The sequence below is a fragment of the Mercenaria mercenaria genome, chromosome 15 (assembly GCF_021730395.1).
Source record: "Mercenaria mercenaria strain notata chromosome 15, MADL_Memer_1, whole genome shotgun sequence".
NCBI lineage: Eukaryota > Metazoa > Mollusca > Bivalvia > Venerida > Veneridae > Mercenaria > Mercenaria mercenaria.
This window is the reverse complement of record NC_069375.1, coordinates 26,803,682-26,825,329: the sequence shown is the minus strand read 5'-3', so window position 1 is coordinate 26,825,329 and position 21,648 is coordinate 26,803,682. Positions and strand designations below refer to the sequence as shown.

The following is a 21,648-nucleotide window of genomic DNA, read 5'->3' as shown; positions in this document are numbered from 1 at the left end:
CGGAATTCATGCGTCCATAACACATGTAGCTGATGACCCAAACTCAAAATGTCAGGAATTATGGTGTTGTTCATCATTTGTTTTAAGTATGAAGTGTCTGTGCTAGTGCCAAACATTGCCTTCGATGTGCCTGTAGGTGATGAAGTAGGCACGTTCTACAATTGTTCAATACAGTGAAAAGAACGAAGCCCGACTTGTAAGACTTGCACGAGGATGCAATTAAAAATATTTGGATTACACATTCTTTGTCCGTCTGTTATCATTTTTGACTGAAATGAACATCTACTACAAAAACTTAAGATAGCCTGATCTGTTAAGAAATTATTCCATTGGGATTCGAGCAATGTCGAAGCATTTGTATGCCCAACTCCGTTTGGTTTTACTGGTCAAGTGGTTTATTACTTTCCCCTCACCTCTATGGGTTGGAGTTTCACTAGGGGCACAAAGTTGCTGATGTGTCGAAGTCATCTAACCGGGTTTCAGAAGATATGTTATTCCACTCAGGTGCCCGTGCTGTCTTAAATATTCCTCATCCTCTGCCGTTAAATGGGCACGCCTTCAGATTAATGTAGAAAAATCAAAATTAAAAATAAGACACTCATCTCTTAGAAATTATAAATACAAAATAAAGTTTTTGGCAAGAATTTATTTGCAAAATCATTCATGTAGTCTTAAAAACATATAGAAAAGCTATCTTCTGTGTTAGTCACACTGTAAATGTTTGATTTCTGTGTTATTTCAAACGAAATGTTAACGTCATGTATAATCATAACCGCCTCCTCAAGGGTCCAAGCTGGGAATTTTTTTTTTTTTTTAAAAACCCGCTCCCTTCATGTAAAATCTGCACGTCTCTGAAAAAACAAATGAGAAAAAAATAATAATAATAATTTCGCTCGCTTGCTCCCATTTTTTTTTTTTTGAAAATTTTCCGAAGAACTATTAATCAATTTGGTATGGCCTTAGTTATTGATCTCTGCAATCGGGGTTTAAACAAGTACACTGTATTATCAATATAGGTTATATGATATCAAATCTGGATGAATACATTTGCAGTAGATAAGAGACAAAGTAAACATAATATTTAAATATTAAGTAGTGTATTTACATCAAATTTGGATAAATACAAGGTATTGTTTTTCAATATCAAATGAATTTGGGATTGTAATTAGCACCAAGTTCACAAGTGTTATTATATATTAAGGTACGACCCACCTAATAGCGAATAAACAATGTTATGTTATAGCAATATACTGTATTTAAACAACTTTTACCGTGTCGTTTTATCATATAGATGATACTTCCTCAAGCTCAAAAAGAGACAGATTTTGAAGTGATGGCCACTGTTCAAAACGTCTGTAGGGAATTCAATTCTACTCATTATACAATTAATTTTGATAACAGAAACGTCAGACTATTGGTAAACAAAATAAAACTGTGAATACATTTTTTTTTCTAGGATGCCTCAAGTAAAAGGATTTAATGAGATAGAATTCTAACTCGAACGTTGAAAAATTAACGTCGAGTCCTGTGGGACTGTTTTAAATTTTGCACATTTTATTTTTAAAAAAAAAATTGGAGCAGAAGTACAGCCTACCTACATTTCTTCCACAATATGTAATTTAAGGAGTAAAGGCAAAATAGAGAACTTTTACCACATGTAACTCAGTACAATATGTATTTTTAAAGATATCTAACTCTGCCCACTTCTGTTCCAGAGGTTAATTCACTTTGTAGAGCAAGAAATCACTTATCAAATGAAATGTTTTCATTTTTGTACAATAAACCACTAATGATTCTTGAAAAAGGTAAAAACTTACTAGAAAAAAAAGGAATATATGTGAAAAACCTTTTGGTCCCGGTGGGGCTTGAACCTACGCCCTCTGAAAAATTTAAGTCAAAGTAGGTTTATTGTAGGAATTGAATACTCTTCAAAAAGGAGGTACGCTATTACATGGGCCATACCTTAAATAATTTCTATCGCATATAAATGCCCGTTCTGTATTATAGCTAACAGAAGAAATAATGAAATAGGTAAATTGTTTTGTACCTTATGAATGTAAATATTTTAGAACTTTACCACGGTCATTTACTCTTTTGCCATATGTAAGGCTCTTGGAAAGATTGTAAGGGTCAGAGTTCAAAGAGTGGTTGCATTTAATTCTGTAGAATTTATTTCTAAGAAAAATAATCTGATTAGTTCTCTCTACATGTACAATAAATGACAAAAGTATTTTTTCTTTAATTTGTAAAACGGACCATTTACTGGCCATGTTGTAAACGTTACCCCTAATGAATTTGTAGACTACCAAATAGTTTTATATTGCTTACATTTCTAATTTATCGGGGTCCTTTTTTGTTTTGTTTTGTTTTAATACAAGGCTGCTACAATAAATTTGTAATCACGATCTTGCTTTCTAAATTATCTTACACTTATAATACTTATGCCTATTTTTAGGATGTCCCACGACCGAGAACGAAGAATTGTAATTGTTGGTAAAACAGGAAATGGAAAAAGTTCCTTAGGGAATAATCTTTTGGAGAAAGAAGCATTCGATTGCAGACGCAGTAAAAAGGCGGTAACAACGTCATGTGCAGTAGGGACCACAACAGATAATAAAAAGAAAATCGTTGACACCCCTGGTCTGTTTTCTCCAACAGCTGGAAACAACGTTGCTAAACAGGCTTTAGACATATTAGTGTCGTTGAATATTTGCAATAATCCCCATGCGTTTTTACTCGTTATGCGGGACGATTGTAGATACACTGAAGAGGAATTGTCTACAGCAGACGTTCTCGAAATAACTTTCGGACCAGAATTCTTTCAGCATGCAATAGTTGTTTTTACACACGTTGAGAATAAAATAACTGATCAAGAATTTGAAGATGAATTGAAAGAGTCAAACGAATTAACAAGTTTAATCAAGAAATGCGGCAATAGAGTAGCTAGGATTGAAAACACGAGCGCAGACAGTGCTCACATAAACCGAATTATTTCGTATGTGGACCAAGTGTCAAAGGAAGGGAATGTGAAATATTTAAACATATACGAAAACTGTCATAAAGAGGTTTTACAAAAAATGGCAAAACTCGAAAGATTTAATAGTAAAAACGCACATGAGCAAGTGTCAAGCCTTTCTAAAAAAATCAAACGGGCAATAGAAAAAGAAGAAGAGATGAAAGAATTTAGAGAAAGACAGCAAGAGTTGGAAAAAAGAGAAGAATCCGTTTCAAAACGAGAGGATTCCGTTTCAAAACGGGAAGTATCCGTTTCAGAAAGAGAAAAATCCGTTAGAAAAAGAGAAACAGAAACAAAAACGATGAGAGAAGAAAATGTAAAGAAAGAAATGGAAAATAATATGATGCTCAGAGAAATAAAAGTAGACAAAAAAGAAATTGATGTTAGGAAAAGAAATATACAGCAGGAAGAAGAAGAAGTTAAAGAAAGTAAAAAAATAGCGGAGAAGGAAAAAGAAAACGCTATTAAGGTTACAGAATCGGCTAAAAAGGGAATGATGGTAGCAACTGTTGCATCAGGAGTTGTTGCTGGAGTTGCTACTGCTGCTTCAGGAGGAGTGGCTACCCCTTTAGGCTGGGCATTTGCCAAAGCAGGAGCTACCGGAGTTGCAGCTGTCACCATTAGCAGTGCAGCTAATTGGGTAACTCAAAGATTTACCTAATTATTTATTCAGTATGTGAAGAGTTGGTAACACATTACCTAATAATGGTTGCGTCTTTCAGATTCTGAGTTTAACTCTGACATATAAACATTGTGAATTGGGTGTGTAGTTACTTATATATTTCTGTAAAAGTATGTATGTGAAATATACTGAACAAAATAAGTTTAAGTGCAGACATACGTTAATATGAAAACAAGGCTTCTTATTTCCACTGTGTTTAAGTGCAGATATACGTAAATATGAAACCAAGGTTATTTTTTATATGGGGACCATACGCTGCTTTTCATGGAATTGCACTCTGTGCTTCATTGAAGGTTCAATGTGCACCGCCGTATGAATACATCTGCGGATGTTTCTAAATTATATTCCTGTACATATTTCATGTGTTTATGTTGAGTTCTGCTCAACCCGGGGCTAGAGGGCGTAAACGGTAGCTTGTATTTCCACTACCGTCCATGAACAGGCTCAATCAAACCGAGCCTGCAACATTTTCGTTTATGTCGTGTTGGGCAACCTGTGCTTTTCCACTTTTTATTTTTTCAAATTTTTTATGTGTATTACAAGAATATTTGAATGTGAATTTGTGTCAAAAATTTTATCGCTCTACGTTTACGGAAAACTAATGAAATGGTTGATTAAATGTGGTAAGGGTGGTACACCGAAATCACACATTAATACCGGGTATGACCACCTTGAGCATCGAGGACTGCTTGGCACCGTTAGCGCATAGAACCGACAAGTGTGTTGATTTCGGCCTGTTGTTCCACCCCTGAATTAAGCGTTGTGTTAGATAATTGATGATCGATGGTGGAATAAGGCGACGTCCAACACGCTCGTCCAAATTATTCCACAGGTGTTCGGTTGGATTCAGATCTGGGCTTTTGGCGGGCCAGTCATAATTAAAATGAAGTGTTATTAGTCCTTCCGAAATTCACAGTATATCTAGCTGTATGGCTTGTGGCATAATACTGTTGAAACAAATTGATATTGGCAATATTTTGAAATTGTGGGATGACGTGCCTCCAAAGAATCTCATCTCGGTAGCGCTGGGCATTCAAATTCCAATCGATCGTGACGAGAGGTTTGGGATAACCATGCGCAATGCCTGCCAAGACCAAGACGGAACCTCCACCCCATAACGATCTCGTTCAAGTACACAGCACACGGCATTACGTTAATTTATTTTACGATATTCTCGATCCCTGTCATCACTTCGATGAATGGAGAATCTTGACTCGTCGGAGAAGAGAACGCTACTCCATTGTTGCCTTAACCAGCGATGGTGTGACGTGCCCAGTTAACACGATTTACGCGGTGAGGTCTCGTCATAACACAGCGAACGTAAGGACGACGTTCACGTAAACCACCCTCGCGCAGACGATTGCGTACAGCTTGGTCAGATATTCGGTTGTTATGTGTACCAGTGGTGTTAGCAACAGTGGCAGTGGCAGTTTGGAAACGATTGCTTAGGTGGGTATTCATGCTATAGCGGTCTTGGCCAGGCGTCGTGACGCGCGGACATCCACTTCGTGGTACATCTTCCGTACGCCTTGTTGCTTGAAAACGTTGCCTAAGGTTTCGAATAGCACCGTTCATTGCTTGACATGGTAGATTAATTATTGCTTAGAAACATATCTAATATTTTGCTTTATTGATTCCTCGGCTTCAGAAACCTGGAACAGCCGTTATGGTATTTCTATGTATAATTTAAACGATTATATTTCACAAATGACTTGACTATTGTTGAGCAAAATAAGATGGATATTTGTCTGGCTTCTTTACTTGAGACATAATGTTAACTTCATAATACTTACATTCGCCCTATTCTTTTCCATTGAAAATTACAACGTTCGTTTCGTATGAACAGCAAAAGGAAAGGTGTGAAATTTACGTCATCGCTGCTTAGTGATAACCGACCGCTGTTTTGACGACGTCCGCGTGTAGTCAGGGAGAACGTTAGTTAAATGACGTCGCAGTTGTTCCGTGTGTTGAACGGAATGGCCGGGAAGCTGATTTTGTGTTAAATGCCACAAAATATGTGCAATTTATAATATTATGTTTACAAATGGAAAGGAAATGTAATGTAAATATAAGAAATGAAACTTTTTTTTTCGGTCCATGCGAAATGAACGACAGAATTCATGGATTTGCCGATCCTATTCTGTCGTTCATTTCGCATGAACACTGAAAAAAATCATTTCATTTCTTAATTAGCACTTACTTTAACACTCACATTAACACTTGCATCTTTGTCACCTGCATGACCAATATCACTCACGCTTATGCTTATTTTTTCATCATTATTCCATAATTATTACATGCAACCAAATACCCTTACATTTATCCCCACTGGTATCTATCATTGAAAGAAATGTCTCAAGTCTCTTGGATAATATGTAAAATATGTATTGTAACTTTCTATTTCATAAATATTTGCATTTATCATCCGAATGTTTCTTTATGTAAGATATGCATTCAATATTTTAATTTTGCGTATGTTAAGATTTTAAAAACTATTAAATGTTTGTACCCCTCGCCAATGTGGGTTCGAGCCTCACTCGGGGCGTTGAATTCTTTACGTGAGGAAGCCATCCAGCTGGCTTACGGAAGGTCGGTTGTTCTGTCCAGGTGCCCGCTCGTGATGAAATAATGCACGGAGGGGCACCTGGGGTCTTCCTCCACCACAAAAGCTGAAAAGTCGCCATATGACCTGTAATTGTGTCGGTGCGACGAACCCTCACCCCCCCCCCCCCCTCTTTAAAAAAAATCAAATGTTTGCATTCTCCTCAGTACTAAACATACTCCAAAACATTAACGTGTTAGTATGGTATGAATGAAAAATCAACATATAAAGTTCCTGTTAATAATTTCTAAAAATTGCAGTATGTTTGCATTTACAATTTTACATATTTGTTTCCCCTTCTTTTTTTTTCGTTAAAGAACTTCTTTATGGAGTTAATGTTTGTTCAGCTTGGGCATTGTTTTCATCAAAATTGTACGATGAAAGGGATTTGTGATATAAACTGATTGATATACAATCAAGATAAACTTGTTCAATGTTGTACTAATTGATATTCTACCTAATAGATAAAAGCTATTAACGTAAGTATCGATACCAACATTAGAGAGTTTGAGATTTCAACCTTCGCCTTCCCCTTCAACGTCTCTCATATATATTTTGGGCAAAACGTCATCAATATGCGTGTATTTTATTTATATCAGACGTTGCTACTAAAGTTTTCCATGTAATTTCAAGTAAGCCTAAGACTTCGTTTTATTTCTATGTGAAATAAAAAGCTTAGTTTCAGGATTTCTGCTTATTAAGTTATTCGGTTATCCATATGTATAACTGGACTAAATTTGATGCGAAACATTATCATTACTGAAGATAGCTTGGCACAGAAATAATAATACTAAAAAGAACAACCCAAGACAGTTGTATGAATACATTACTTTTACTATTAATAATTTTACTATAGCAAGCAATTAGTATCTAATTTCGTTTAAATTAATGGTTGGCAGAAATTGGTCACAGCTTCACATAAATGTCAATATACAAATACATATGATATAAAGTGTCCATACATTAACATGTGAAACTGCCAATATTCCATGTGAAGCTGTAACGACTGAAGGGAAGGAAGGTTTAGGCTGAACTTGAACACATAAGATGTACCTGAAATTATAAAGAAAAAAGAGAACACAAGCAAAATAAGGGGAGTGGAGGGTGGGATATTAAACATCAGCAAGTATAAACAATCGAGGATTCCTTTGATAAGAAGCAAAATCAACCCTCGCATCTATTTGCAAACGACCTTCTTCTTCCATGTGCAAAACTGAAAGGACCCAAAAGGAGATTAAATCGCAACAAGTATATTAATATACCAACAAGACATAAGCTAAAGCGGGCCCTTACAACAGGATAAGAGCTCCTTCAGTAACAGGTTTTGAATGGTAATCATTAAAAACACAATAAGTATAAGAATATTGAACTTCTAAATAGACATTTCAGACATTTGCGAATTAATCCGATGCCGAATCCGAATCTGACTTCGGGTATACTTTAGGGACTTTTTCAAAACATTTAGTGGTTCAAATGATAAAAATGTTTGTTGGCTAACACTTCAACGTTGAGCTGTTTTTATCGATTGACTACATATTTTTATACTCCCCGAAAGGCGAGCATATAGTTGTCGCTTTGTCCGTCCTTCCATCTGTCCGGTGTATAACTTGAAAAGTTTCAATGGCATTTGATTGAAACTTCACATAATCATAGAGGCCATTGAGACAAAGTGCAGTGTCAAAGAATCATAACTCTACCTTACCTAGTTTTTGAACTATCTCCCTTTATTATACAAAATAAGGCTTGTCCAGAGCCTTACTTAAAATGTATTAATGGCATTTCATTGAAACTTCACGAAATGATAGAGGCTATTGACGGAAAGTGGAGTGTTAAAGAACCATAACTCTACTATACCTAGTTTTTGAATTATCTCCCTTTATTTTACAAAACAAGGCTTGTCCGGAGCATTACTTGAAAAGTATTAATGGCATTTCATTGAAACTTCACATAATGATAGAGGCTATTGACAAGAAGGGTGGTGTCAAATAACCATAACTCTACCTTACCTATTTTTTTTAATTATCTCCATTAAGCACATGCATCGGGGAGCATCATTCGGTTTTAATCAATCCGTTTCTGCCGGACACTTAATAAGACAATTGCGTTTTAATTGCAAACATAAAATGGTACTAGTAAGACGGAATGTTTTTTGAAGTATCAGACAATTTTAGATCTATGATATCATGATGCGAGAGGTTTCCTGTTAGCCGTACGGGATAGCTCAATTCTTTACATGCACGGACCCAGAACATGGCAGAGGGGGTTGTGGGAAGGTTGGTGTCCCTCTAACCAAAATTCCTTGATCTGCACATGCTTTACTTATGAAATAGTATATTCAAACAAATACGTGTATATGCCCACATGTTATTTTGTGCGACAATTTTCGTCTCCACCTAACAGTTCTTGACTGTTTCGCTAGACACATGGTGACTTGGCACGATTATATCGTGCTGTCTGAGAGTTTGGCATTATACAGAATCAAACTGAGTGTCATGATGCCAAAACGTATAATATAATCGCTTGTTAAATTTATTCATAAATTGTGTATATTGGCTCATGTTATCAACATATCTTTTAAAAGGTTAGATTTTCATCAGGAACAGTCTACAAGTAAAACGCGTCTTTTAAGGAATTAGATGTACGAAGTACCAATTCAAAGTAAAAAAAAAAAACTTTAAGAAAAACTATGAAATACTAGTGAACAGCCTTTTGTGTTTGCTTTATCTCATATGTTTAATTTCACAGTATATCGAGAAATGCATTTGTTGTAGTTGATGTCTCATGTTTTTGTTTAAAAAGTATTAACTGTAATATCTTTCAAGAACCCCATCAACAACAGAATACTTTGGTATGATTATCATTTTTAGCTCACCTGAGCAATGCTCATTTTAGCTCACCTGAGCAATGCTCAGGTGAGTTTTTCTGATCGCTCAATGTCCGGCGTCTGTCTGTCGTGTGTCCGTCAACATTTAGACTGTGTATGCAATACAGGCTGTATTTTTCGAAAATGGGTCATCTGGGGTCAAAAACTAGGTCACTAGGTCAAATCAAAGAAAAACCTTGTGTATGCGATAGAGGCTGTATTTTTCAATTTTTGTCAGAATGATTACCTTGATAAAATCTAGGCTGAGTTTGAAAATGGGTCATCTGGGATCAAAAACTAGGTCACTAGGTCAAATTAAGGAAAAACCTTGTGTATGTGATAGATGCTGTATTTTTCAATTGATCTTCATGAATTCTGGTCAGACTGATAATCTTGTTGAAATCTAGGCCAACTTTGAAAATGGGTCATCCGAGTCAAAAACTAGGTCACTAGGTCAAATCAAAGAAAAGACTTGTGTTTGCGATAGAGGCTGTATTTTTCAATTTATCTTCATGAAATTTGGTCAGATTGATTACCTTGATGCAATCTAGGTCAAGTTCGAATATTGGTCAACTGGGTTCAAAAACTAAGTCACTATATTTAATCAAATAAAAACTTTGTGTATGCGATAGGGGCTGCATTTTACATCGGATATTCATGAAATTTAATCAGAATGTTTGCCTAAATAAAATAAAGGAGGAGTATAAATATGGGTTATCTAGGAACAAAAACTAGGTCACCCGGTCAAATTAAAGAAAAACCTTGAGTACGCAACAGGGGCTGCATTTTACACTAGATATTCATAAAATTTAGTCAGAATAATTGTTTTGACAAAATCTAAATCAAGCTAGAATATGGTTTATCTGTAATCAAAAACTAGGTCACTAGGTCAAATCAAATAAAAACTTTGTGTATGCAGTAAAAACTGCATTTCTCAATTGATCTTCATGAAATTTGGTCAGAATGATAATCTTAATAAAAATAAGGTCAAGTTTGAATATGGGTCATCGGGAGTCAAAAACTATGTCGCTAGGACAAATTATAGAAAAATATTATGTTTGCGATAGAGGCTGTATTTTTCAGTTGATGTTGATGAAATTTAGTCAGAATGATTGCCTTGATCAAATCTAGGTCAAATTCGAATGTAAGTCATCTTGGCTCAAAAACTAGGTCACTTGGTCAAATTGAACAAAATGCTTGTTTACACTTAAGATACCTCATTTTTGGCCAAATCTTAATGAAAATTGGTCAGAATATTTGTTTCGATGAAATTACTAGGTCAAACATCTTTACACTGTTATGGTGTGTTTCTCAGGTGAGCGGCCTAGGGCCATCTTGGCCCTCTTGTTATTTCCTTTCATGTATGATTTACAATCATGCATTGTATACTGACATCATTTTGTATAAAATGTTGGGGTTTTTTTGGTTTTGTTTTTTTCTCTTTTTTTGTAATCGCACTAATATCCATGCGATGATTATGTTAATTGAAATGTTTTTATTTAATTTTCATTTCTAAAACCTCTTGTAAAATTCCTGCACTCTGATATCAAAATGCATGAGAAAAACGATCACAATTACAGATAAATTGAATGGGCGGATTAAAAGAAGTAAGAACATAGCATATGCATGCTTGTATCACTGCCACCATAGATTATCATTAGATCCACTGGTAGATTTACAACAAATCATTCTCAGATCTTGAAATAGTGTCGATGCAGAATTAACGCATTGTTTCATAGATAGTGAATCGATCAGAATAGACAGAATAGATCATTGTCATAGAAAGAAAACGTTGATGTACTTTTTGAATTCGAATTGACATAATTTGAACATAGACTGCATTTATGCCATAAAATATGTTTGATTGGACGTGCTGAATCATCCGGCAAAAACCACAGGGGTACATCACATAAAGGTTTTGGGGTGGTCTGGAGTGTAGTAACCCCTACTTAGACTATAAGTAGGGGTTACTATACCCCAGACCACCCCTAAACCTGGTACATCACATAAAGGTTTGGGGGTGGTCTGGGGTATAGTAACCCCTACTTAGACTATAAGTAGGGGTTACTATATCCCAGACTACCCCAAAACCTTTATGTGATGTACCTTTGTGGCAAAAACCTTCAATATTTCTAAAGTAACATTAATTAGAATCAAGGTCTACTGTGCATTTAAACGGTCATGTGTTTGTTTCAGATAAATGAATACCTGCACCATGGAAACAATGTCATTTGCAAACTTTTTGAACCAGTGCTGGGCGTTCACATTGACATTTCTTGTTCAACAGGAATACATGATGTCGACCAACAGTACAGCTAGGGAAATGTCAATGTTCTATATATATTCTACAATAATTTCTTTAAAAAAAAAAGAACAATGTCTGTAAGTAAGCCAAAGAAAGGGCACCTCTGCATAGCTGACAAGGTCAAGGGTCTGAATGAAGCATGATCATGCACCAAAATATCAACAAATTATACATTTATACAATGGAATGAAATAACATACAGTAGGCTTATATATTACAGCAAGATGTGATTAATAAATAGTATCATAATTATTTATTTTACATGGCATGCATTAATTGTTCAACTTCATAAATCAACTGTGCTGTAGACCTACAGAATCAGCATAAAGAAATGAAGCTACATGAGTGGCTTTAAGATACATATATAATGCTGATTTCTTTTGGGTGGTTTTCAAAATAATGAAGCTTTTTCTTCTTTTTTCACCTTACTTTAATTCAGTTCAGTTTTAGAATGTGTTTTGGGGCAAATCATATCCACATCAATGTATTCAAGAAATGTGTGCAATTTCAGATGAATGGCTCAAGCATTTTTAAAGTTATGTTAAATTATATAGCTAATTTTGTCTCCACTGCACCAAAAGTGTGACATTTTGCATGAAGGATAGTTTTTAACTGTGTTTTACTTTTTCAAACCAAACTTAATTGTCACAGCTTTGGCTTTTCTGATGTAATCTAAACTCTGCACATTTAAAACAAAATACTTCTTTTCATTAACTACATTTTATTCTTACCAATAGTTCATGTCTTAATTGTGATGGAAGCCCCTTTATGAAAAAATAGTGATAGATTTAAAAGTTGTACACTACAATTTCATAACCCTATTACTTTTCTTAAGTCGTAATGTTTTTCTAAGATCTTTATCCTTACAGCTTTGAAGACACCTTATGATTTTATTGTTTTATAAATCAACTTTCTCAGAATCTTCATATATGTCTATACACCCAAAATATGTCCCTTGTAAGTATTCTTTAAATAAAATGGGTTTTTACTTTATTTCCCTCTAAATGGAAGTTACAATGGTTACAAAAGCAGCTTTCAGCTTCACATATTAAGCCAAAGTGATGTCCCCTGTGCACCTTTTTTTGTGACATTCATCAGTTATCATAGCAGTGTGTAAGTTAAATGCAGGCATTATTTAATAATTAAGCATTATATAAGAATCCCAGGATAATTTAAATTTTATTTTTTGCATTTTTCTCAAGTTGGCAATTTTCAGGTTTAAAAGGGGAAACATCAATTTTAATTAAAGTTTACCTACATTATGTAAATATTCAGTAACGAGTATTGTGTAGTTGAAAGAATTTTACTTACTACGAACATATTCCATGAATATATATTTTGCCGCCATTTGTCCCCTGTGTTCTTAAAATTAGTAGCATTATAAAGTATGTATGAATTTTACCATTCCATTTTACCATGCATGGCATTTTGTCATTTTTCTACTCTGAATAAGCAGTGCATGTAAACTAAATGATTTCAATGTGTTAATTGTGTTTAATTAGTCACTTATTTTTCATTTAAAGCATTACCCGAGTGAAAATGTCACCAAATTTCATTGAAACGGGTGAAATTTAACAAAATGATAAAAATTTGGTGAAATTTCACTTAAATTTCACTGAAATTTCAATGAAATTTGGTGCAATTCATTTCTCACCAAAATTTATTTTTCAGTGAAATTTTGATTGTCAAATTTTTGTGAGCAAAATTTTGGTGAGAAAATCTGATGAAGTTATACATCATTATTTAGAAGTAAAGCCTTACTGTGTACACTCATGTGCCAAATTAATGTCCTAAAATGGCCACCAAGTTATTAATTAACAGGGGACAGCAAATTCAAAGCCTGTTTTCTTCCAATTGAAATGCAATTAAGGGTAGGATAATTTTTCAGGGTTACAATCTATATTAGCACCAAGGGAAATAACTGCTGATTACATATTTCGTCTGCAAAGTCACATTGATAGAAGATTTGATTCCATCTGTGAAAAATACCATATTTTCATTACATGAACATGGTTATAGTGGAAGAAAAATTGCAGAATAATTGAAAATAGATAGTTCTACAGTAAATAAGTGTTTAAAGCTTTTGAAACAATGCTGAAAATTTAGAAAACATTGATGTAAACAAGTGGGTGGGGAAATGTAGAAAAAAAGAAGACAAGTGTGAGACTAACATAAACATCACAGGAATGATCCTTAGGTAGCCCCCTTTCAAAATTATTCAAAGAATTGAAATTCAAGGAGAACTCTGGTTGCCATGGCAACCAAAAAGAAAAACTTTAAAAATCTTCTTGTCCAAAACCTCAGTTCATAGGGCTTTTATATTTGGCATGTAGCATCATCTAGTGGTCCTCTACCACGATAGTTCAAATTATTCCCCTAGGGTCAAATATGGCCCCGCGCTGTTGGTCACATAGACATGTATATATACAAGTCATATTTCCCTATAGGTAAAACTTTGAGAATCTTGTTGAAGTTCTTGCCAAAAACCAAAGGTCCTAGGGCTTTGATATTTTTTATGTAGCATCATCTAGTGGTTCTTTACCAAGATAACTCAAATTATTCCCCTAGGGTCAAATATGGCCCCGCCCTGGGGTCACTTGGTTTATATAGCCTTATATAGGGAAAAACTTCGAAAATCTTCTTGTCAAAAACCACAGGGCCTAGGGCTTTGATATTTGGTACCATATGCAACATTATCTAGAGGTCTACTACCAAAACTTTTCAGATTATGTCGCTGGAGTGAGAAGAGGCCCATCCTCGGGGTCCCAAGTTTTACATAGACTTATAAAGGAAAAGACTTTAAAACTCTTCTTTCCTGAAACGTAACAAGACTTAGGCCTTTGATATTTGGTATGTAATATTGCCTTATGGTCCTCTACCAAGATTGTTCAAATAATTACCCAGGGGTGAAAAGAGGACCCACCATGGGGGTCCCAAGTTTTACATAGACTTATATAGGCATTTGTTTTTAAAAATGTTCATGTCTGAAAGTTCAAGGCCTAAGCCTTTGATTCTTGGTATGTAGCAGTGCCTAGTGGTTCTCTAACAAATTTGGTCAAATTATGCCTTTGGAATGAAAAGAGGCCCCAGCCTGGGGGTCACTTGTTATATGAATTACATAGGAAAAAATACTTCAAAAATTTTCTGATCTTTTTTCCTAGACTGTTCAAGTACATTTAACAAATGACCCCAAGTAATTTGGGGTCACTTGACTTTGACCTTGACCTTAGTAACTTTCTTGCTTATTAGAATACAGCCTTGAAATTTTGCCAAATTCTTTACATGACATTTCATTGATATTTCTGTGAAATTTTGGCGAAATTTGACAAAATGTCTCTGAAATTTCTCTGAAAGAATTTGGCAAAATATTGATGAAATTCGGTGAAATTTCACAGAAATATCAATAAAATTTTACCAAAATTCACCGAAAGTATTTGGCAAAATATTTATGAAATTTGGTGAAATTTTACAGAAATATCAATGAAATTTCATCAAAATTCACCGAAAGAATTTGGTAAAATATTTCTGAAAATTAGTGAAAATTCACCAAAATTTTACTGTTATTTTGGCGAAATTTTACTGATAATTTGCCAGAATCTTTCACTGTTATTTCACTGATATTTTATTGAAATTTCATTGAAATATCAGTGAAATTTCACTGATCATTTTCACTGGGGTACATGCTGCTGAATTTTCATGTTTGTGTTGTGAAAATTTTCAGTTTTGTTGTTATTTGTGGAATAAACTAATTGTTCAATAGACTTTTGTCTTAAGATAATCACCATTAATCTTGTTTTGAACAGAAAAACTAATACTTAATGAATATTACACTGATTTTTAGTATGTGTCCCCTGTGCATCTCTTAAATAACTCAATTTTGAGTTGACAATTTTAGAAATTAAATTTTAAATCACCAGACATTTTTGAAATTTGGAATGTGGTTTATAAACCTGCAAAATGTGAGAAAAAATAGGTTTTATAATAATATGTTAATTATTTTTCATTCAGCAACAACTTTTCTAGGTAAAATTTTATTTTTATGTTCTAAAGATTTGTGCAGAAAGGGTGATTTTAAAAACCAAAGTCCACAAACATTTATTAAATAAGTTTCAAACTGTACACAAACACCTATTCATATATGTTGAAAAAAATTTACTGTTATACATATTTCCTTGTCATAAAACACTGCAATATTTATCACCCACCTTACTGGAAATTCTCTGAACTTATGAACTGAAGGCTGTTCAAAATATTATCTGATTGGTATTTCTCAACACTTTCCCAAAGTTGTATATTTCCTTGAAATTTGAATTATTTGCTAACATAAAAAATAGGTGACCACCAAAAGAAATAGGTTTGAATTTCCACCCCCTGTGTCACACTTTTGCTTCATTATTTTGAAAACCACCAATATGTTTCCTCATCGTTTTTTTTTTATACTATACTATACTTATTTCAGATGAAGATATAAATTTATTCAAAGAAATAATTGGACAATGAATGCTAAAATTGCCAAGAAGAAGACTGCCAATTTACACACCATTTTATACAGGTAGGTGTTTAAAAGTGTTTTGAAAATAGATATGGCATTCAGCACTTATTTACAAACTACAATAATTGATTTTAGAATTATGTACATTGTTCTTTTAAATTGTTTTTAATGTGAAGTGTCAGCAATGGAAATTTATAGAAAAATCACAGTTAATTGTGAAAGAAAAATTTATGTATATATAAATGTACATGTTGGGCTTTTTTCTTTAGTAACAGTATGATATGGTGAACAAAAAGCCCTCAATTCAGCCAGTTCTAGAGCTTTGGCTAGACTATGAACAGCAGACATCAAAAGGTACAGGATAGTTTAGAGCTGCATTTATTAAATTTTTTATGTAATTACTATTATAAGTTCAAATGAAACTTGGTACATCAGCATGAAGTGGACAAGCACATATTGTCAGGACTATCAAATTTTATTAGTTGTTTCTTCAGTTATTATGTCATTTTCTTTTTCAAATTGTCATAGCATAGCTTCCTTCATACCTTTTGCATTGAAACTCTCTTTCTGCAGATTCCATCATATTCAAATGGATCATGGTATACTTCATGGCCAGGTAGCAGAATTATACACATACTATAGTGGATTTTACATCTGATGACAGTTTTCTAAAGTTATGGTCCTTTTAGAATCTTGAATTAAATGAAACAGTTAAACTTTCTTTTCTTTTGTTCTTTATGTACTCAGCTCCTCCCCAACTTTCTATCCAATGCCCTTGAAACTTGTAATACATTTTTACCTTAAATGTAATGGCCTTTATCTATTTTAGCCTAAAATCTAAATTTGGAGTGTTATGCCCCTTTTTATATTATAAGAATTGTATTTCATCTCCTCCTACAGTTTTCATACTGTGTCACAGTGCAAAAGTAAATTGATATGAAATTATCAACATGAAGTAGGCATGCACATATTGCAAGACTTCATTTCAGGTTACTTTTTATTGAGCGATGTCCTTTAAAATGTCACAAATGCACTTGTACATTGTGTATGCCTACTCACAGTTTCAAACAATTCATAAGAAATTTAGTATACATTATGGACATGAAGTGATCATGTGCCTATATATAGTGTTAGTTGAAAATGGAATGCATGAAGACATACAGACAAATATATATCATCTGTTTGAATTCAAAGCTGTATTTCTTAGTCTTTATTACTTGTGTAAGGTACTGTTTTTCCACTTCTTAATGACATTTTCTTGATAATGTCTGTCAGACTGATAATATTATAATTGTAAGATGTTACATTCTAAAATTTTGTGTTTTTATGAACATATAAAACATGTAAAGTTTATACTAATGTAAAAATGGCTAAATTTTTCCATTTCAGATGATCATCTGAAGGGCCACAATTGTTTAAAGCACTGGTCAACAAAAACTGAACTATTTGATGGATCATACATGTGCAGAATGTACTACCATATTTCCAGAATGAGAGAAATAGAAATATCAAGTATTAGAGAGAAAGAAAACTATGCATCATGGAAGAAGAACTGCCTAAGAATAATTTGCAAAATACATTGAAACCTAACAATTGCTAATTGCATAATGCATATGAAAGTTAAGAAAGGTGTACTCTTCTGCAAAATATGTGTCCAGTGCAACATTTCTTTTTCAATTTTGTGAGCATAATTCTACATAAAAATTGCAACATGGCTACAGGGATAATACAAAAGGTTTAATCTTATTTCCAAACACATTGGGGGAATCAGAGAAGAAATATCAAGAATTAGGGGGAAAAAATAATTGTCATGAATGAAGAACTTGCTTTTTATTAATTTACAAAATACTTTTTAGCCTCACAACTGTTAATGATATTATGAATATGGAAGTTAAAAGTGTGGGCTTTGATTAATCTTCAACTTCTCTGAGCATAGTTCTACATAAAAATTGTAACTTTATAAAATAGTCTTGTAGAAAAAGTGTAAGACTTTCATACTTGTTTTATAGAAAATGTTTCTGGATGTTTCAATGTAAGTTTGCTAGACCCAGACCACTAGCTCCTAAGTCAAGGTTACACTTAGGTGCCAAAGGTCAAAGGGTCTGTTTCTGTCTGGTCAATAACTGTCATACATAAAGGGATTTTGGAATTACTGGGCATAAATGTTTACCATAAAGAGACAACGTGTTATGCGCAAGACCCAAACAGTTGCTCCAAGGTCAAGGTCACATTAAGAGGTCAAAGGTTAATAGTCTTTTTGGTGTCTGGTCAATAACTCTGCGATCCATGAAGGGACTTTTAGATAACTTACCATAAATGTTCACCATAATGAAACAAGGTGTCATGCCCAAGACCAAGACCCCTAGCTCGAAGGTCACACTTAGAGGCCAAAGGTCAGATACAAAAATGACTTTGTCCGGAGCATTTCTTGTTCCTGCATGGAGGGATTTTGATGTACAATGGCAAAAATGTTCATCATCATGAGATGGTGTGTCATGAGTAAGAACCAGGCCCCTAATTCTTTGCTGTTACTATAAATAGCTATTACTGTAAAGTTCTATTCTATTAACCCTTATCATGCTGAACATGATTTATTCTGTCTTTGCGACCAGTGTAGATCATGATCAGCCTGCACGTCCATGCAGTCTGATGATGATCAGCACTGTTCGCCATTCAATCAGTATATTTTTGGTAAGCATCTCTTTTAACAGTTAATGGTACTGTCCAAATTGAGAAATGGACAAGTTCATTATAGAAATTCAGCAGGCTAAGGGTTAATATTAGCCCTAGGAGAAAATTGGGACTACTTTTCTGTAGTACAACACCCATGTTACATCCAATTTTTGATGTATTTTGACCTATGGCTACCTGATAAGTACTTTTGTGTGGACTTAGATTGTTTTCAGATTATCTTCTCTTTGTTATCAATATAAACAATATATATATATATGTAGTACAATTCGGGCTCGTATATAAAGCAGTATCGAAACTAATCTTATTGGGTTAGTGGACTTGCTGTGGCATGTGCGTGTTCGTTTGTACTGCTAGGCGCTTTGCCGTAATTGGTCTGGTATATTGTGGTGGTGATTTAGTTCGTATTAATTAATTCTCTCTACTATATATATATATATATATATATATATATATATATATATATATATATATATATATATATATATGACAACTTTTTATAATTGACCGTAGGGAAAAATCAAGACCATTTTTCTGTGTTACTTTCAAATTTTAGGTGTATTTAAAGGTACCTCTTCCTGGTAAGGAGTTTTTTTGTGGACTTAAAAAATCAAAACTTACTTCCCTTTGTTGCTATACTATATAAAACGATCATTCTTGAAACTTTTTATCCTGGTTGTTAGAACTGGATATGTCATTGTTTTGGCTTTCTGTCTACCAAACTTATAGTTTTGTACAGAAAATGTTTTATTATATCATCTACCTGACGAGCATATATTTAACATCCTGGCACTCTTGTTTTATTTTGTTCATGCCAAGATGCTGTATTGGCATACAGTATGTATGATGAAAATGTCCTTAGGCAGGGGACGTTGCTAACTCTGTTACAAATTCTTATTGTTGTTTTTTCTGGAGTTGTTGCCCTATTTGATCTTGAAATAATTCATCACATCGTGAACTCGTGAACTTAAGTCGAACAGATCCATCCAACTGAATTGAAACTAGGTTTCCATCAGAAGCATGAAATGAATATGTACATGTTGCCCTGACTTTTATGATCGATTATTTTGTCTGGAGTTGTGGCCCTTCTTTAACGACGAATGACAACTACATTGAGTTGCCTTCTCTTCATTTCAAATAAAACTTGTTAAACATTATGTAGACATGCGCATTTGTTTCTTGTTCAGTTGTTTAACTTCTACATATTTTTCTTTAATAACATTATTGACCCATCGTTATTATAAATTATTGAATGAAACATTTTTGTCGATATCATTTTAGTTCGCTTTGCAACCTCCGTGAAGGAATATTGTCAAACTATACCGATAAGGGGAAGAGAACACCCTGACTCCTACTCACGCTTGGAGCTATGTGTCTCGCTGGTGACACATTCTTTCTAAACTGTTGCCTCGCTGCATCAAATATAGGTATTTCTGGATCCGGACTAGCCTGGGAAGCCGTTGACAATAATTGTCAGAAGAAATCTTACCTACATTAAAGATCCAACTTAAATTGTGCTAATTAAAGTTAATTGACATTCATCCGAGTTTCTGATATTGTCAATTTGCAGGTAGAAAAATGGTTAGAAATTGTCAGACTGGATTCCCAGGCCAGATCCGGACCTGCCCTTAAGTATGATAAAGGCCTTTAAGGTCGATGTTGGAAGAGGGACCTAGCAAAGTTTTACAACATTTAAGCTTATCAACGACGTCGGCAGAGATTATGAAGTTGTTCTGTTGTCGGGCTAGATGCAGGCATACTTAAACTCCAAAACGACGGCCGTTTTTGTACAATAAAACTCCATCAAGTTTGAATAAATTGTTCAAATGGTTATGAATTCTGTACAGTAATCATTTCTGCGTACAGACTGAAGTATTACCATTAGTGGATTTATAGCGGAGGTCGCGCGGGGGGGGGGGGGGGGGGGGACACCGGGACGCTCCCGCCCCTAAAATTGTCGGAGCATAGGTAATTTGTCTTATGTTTTGGGTAAAATAATTGCAAAATATACATTTTTTCTCGCTCGCTACGCTTGGGTACATAATTTGTCTTTTATTCTGACTGAAGAATATGAAATAATCATTTTTTCTCGCTCGCTACGCTCGCACTAATAATTAATCTTTTGTTCCGGCTGAAAAATGTGCATAATTTTTCTCGCTTGCTACGCTCGAAAACTTAATTTGTCTTCTGTTCTGGGTTAAACATAAAAATGCATTTTTATCTCTATCTCACTGGTAATTTGTCTTACTTGTTTTTGTTTTTTTTTGTTGGTTTTTTTTTGTTTGTTTTTTATTGATGGAAAAAATGCATTTTTTTCTCGCTCGCTATGCTGGCACATTTAAAATCTGACAGTTTGCATGAGCTCCGAAAAAAAACTTTTTATTTTAATCCTAGGTAAACCCTCCCCATGAAAATCCTCACAAAACGAACGGCTAAGAAATTCCAAGATACTCGCGCAATAATAAGTCTGACAATTCATAAGACGTGACTATAATTAGCATGTTATTTGTGTTGATTTTGTCACAAAACCTGTCCTTTGTCAATAACAAATAAAGTACCCCAGAACGCCCAGAATGCACCAAATGGATCCATTATTTTCATAGTTTTCCGGGGAATCATACCCCCGGACCCCCCTATTTGCTCTAGTCTTCAAATATTTTTCGACCCCTCTTACACCAAATACTGTATCCGCCCCTGAGGTAGTCATTTTTTTTGAAAAACGAAATGGATGTAAGAATTTTTTACAAAGTTTGAAACGATAACGCTTTTATCATATTAACTAGACCGTTTGAAAAAATGTTGGATAGTTCAATGAATCAGATATAATTCTAGATTTCATTTCAGGTTGTAGAATACTTTGAAAAATAAAATTGATTATTCTTCGAATACTTTTTGACTGTACTATTAGAATAGTGTTATTGGATCTATAAAATCTGCCGAGAATGATAATCGGGATAAAGAACTCTCCTTTCAGGTAAACGGCGAGAAGAACTATCC

General features: G+C 34.2%; 1 protein-coding gene and 1 long non-coding RNA gene across 2 annotated transcripts; one reads left to right on the top strand and one right to left on the bottom strand.

Moving 5' to 3' along the window:
• Positions 1–628: 628 nt before the first annotated feature.
• Positions 629–5,599, bottom strand: LOC128548986 (uncharacterized). Its single transcript, XR_008367405.1, has 2 exons — positions 5,492–5,599; positions 629–851 (listed from the first exon to the last, which is right to left on the bottom strand). It is a non-coding gene; the product is annotated as an uncharacterized LOC128548986 (long non-coding RNA).
• Positions 1,047–6,390, top strand: LOC123550966 (GTPase IMAP family member 7-like). Its single transcript, XM_053524841.1, has 2 exons — positions 1,047–1,127; positions 2,456–6,390. The coding sequence occupies exon 2, from the start codon at positions 2,457–2,459 to the stop codon at positions 3,675–3,677; it is 1,221 nt and encodes a 406-aa protein (XP_053380816.1). The 5' UTR covers positions 1,047–1,127; position 2,456; the 3' UTR covers positions 3,678–6,390.
• The last annotated feature ends 15,258 nt before the right edge of the window (positions 6,391–21,648 follow it).

What these genes read in the sequence shown, in the direction of transcription:
- LOC123550966 (XM_053524841.1), top strand. Translation starts at nt 2,457, where the DNA reads ATGTCCCACGACCGAGAACGAAGAATTGTAATTGTTGGTAAAACAGGA.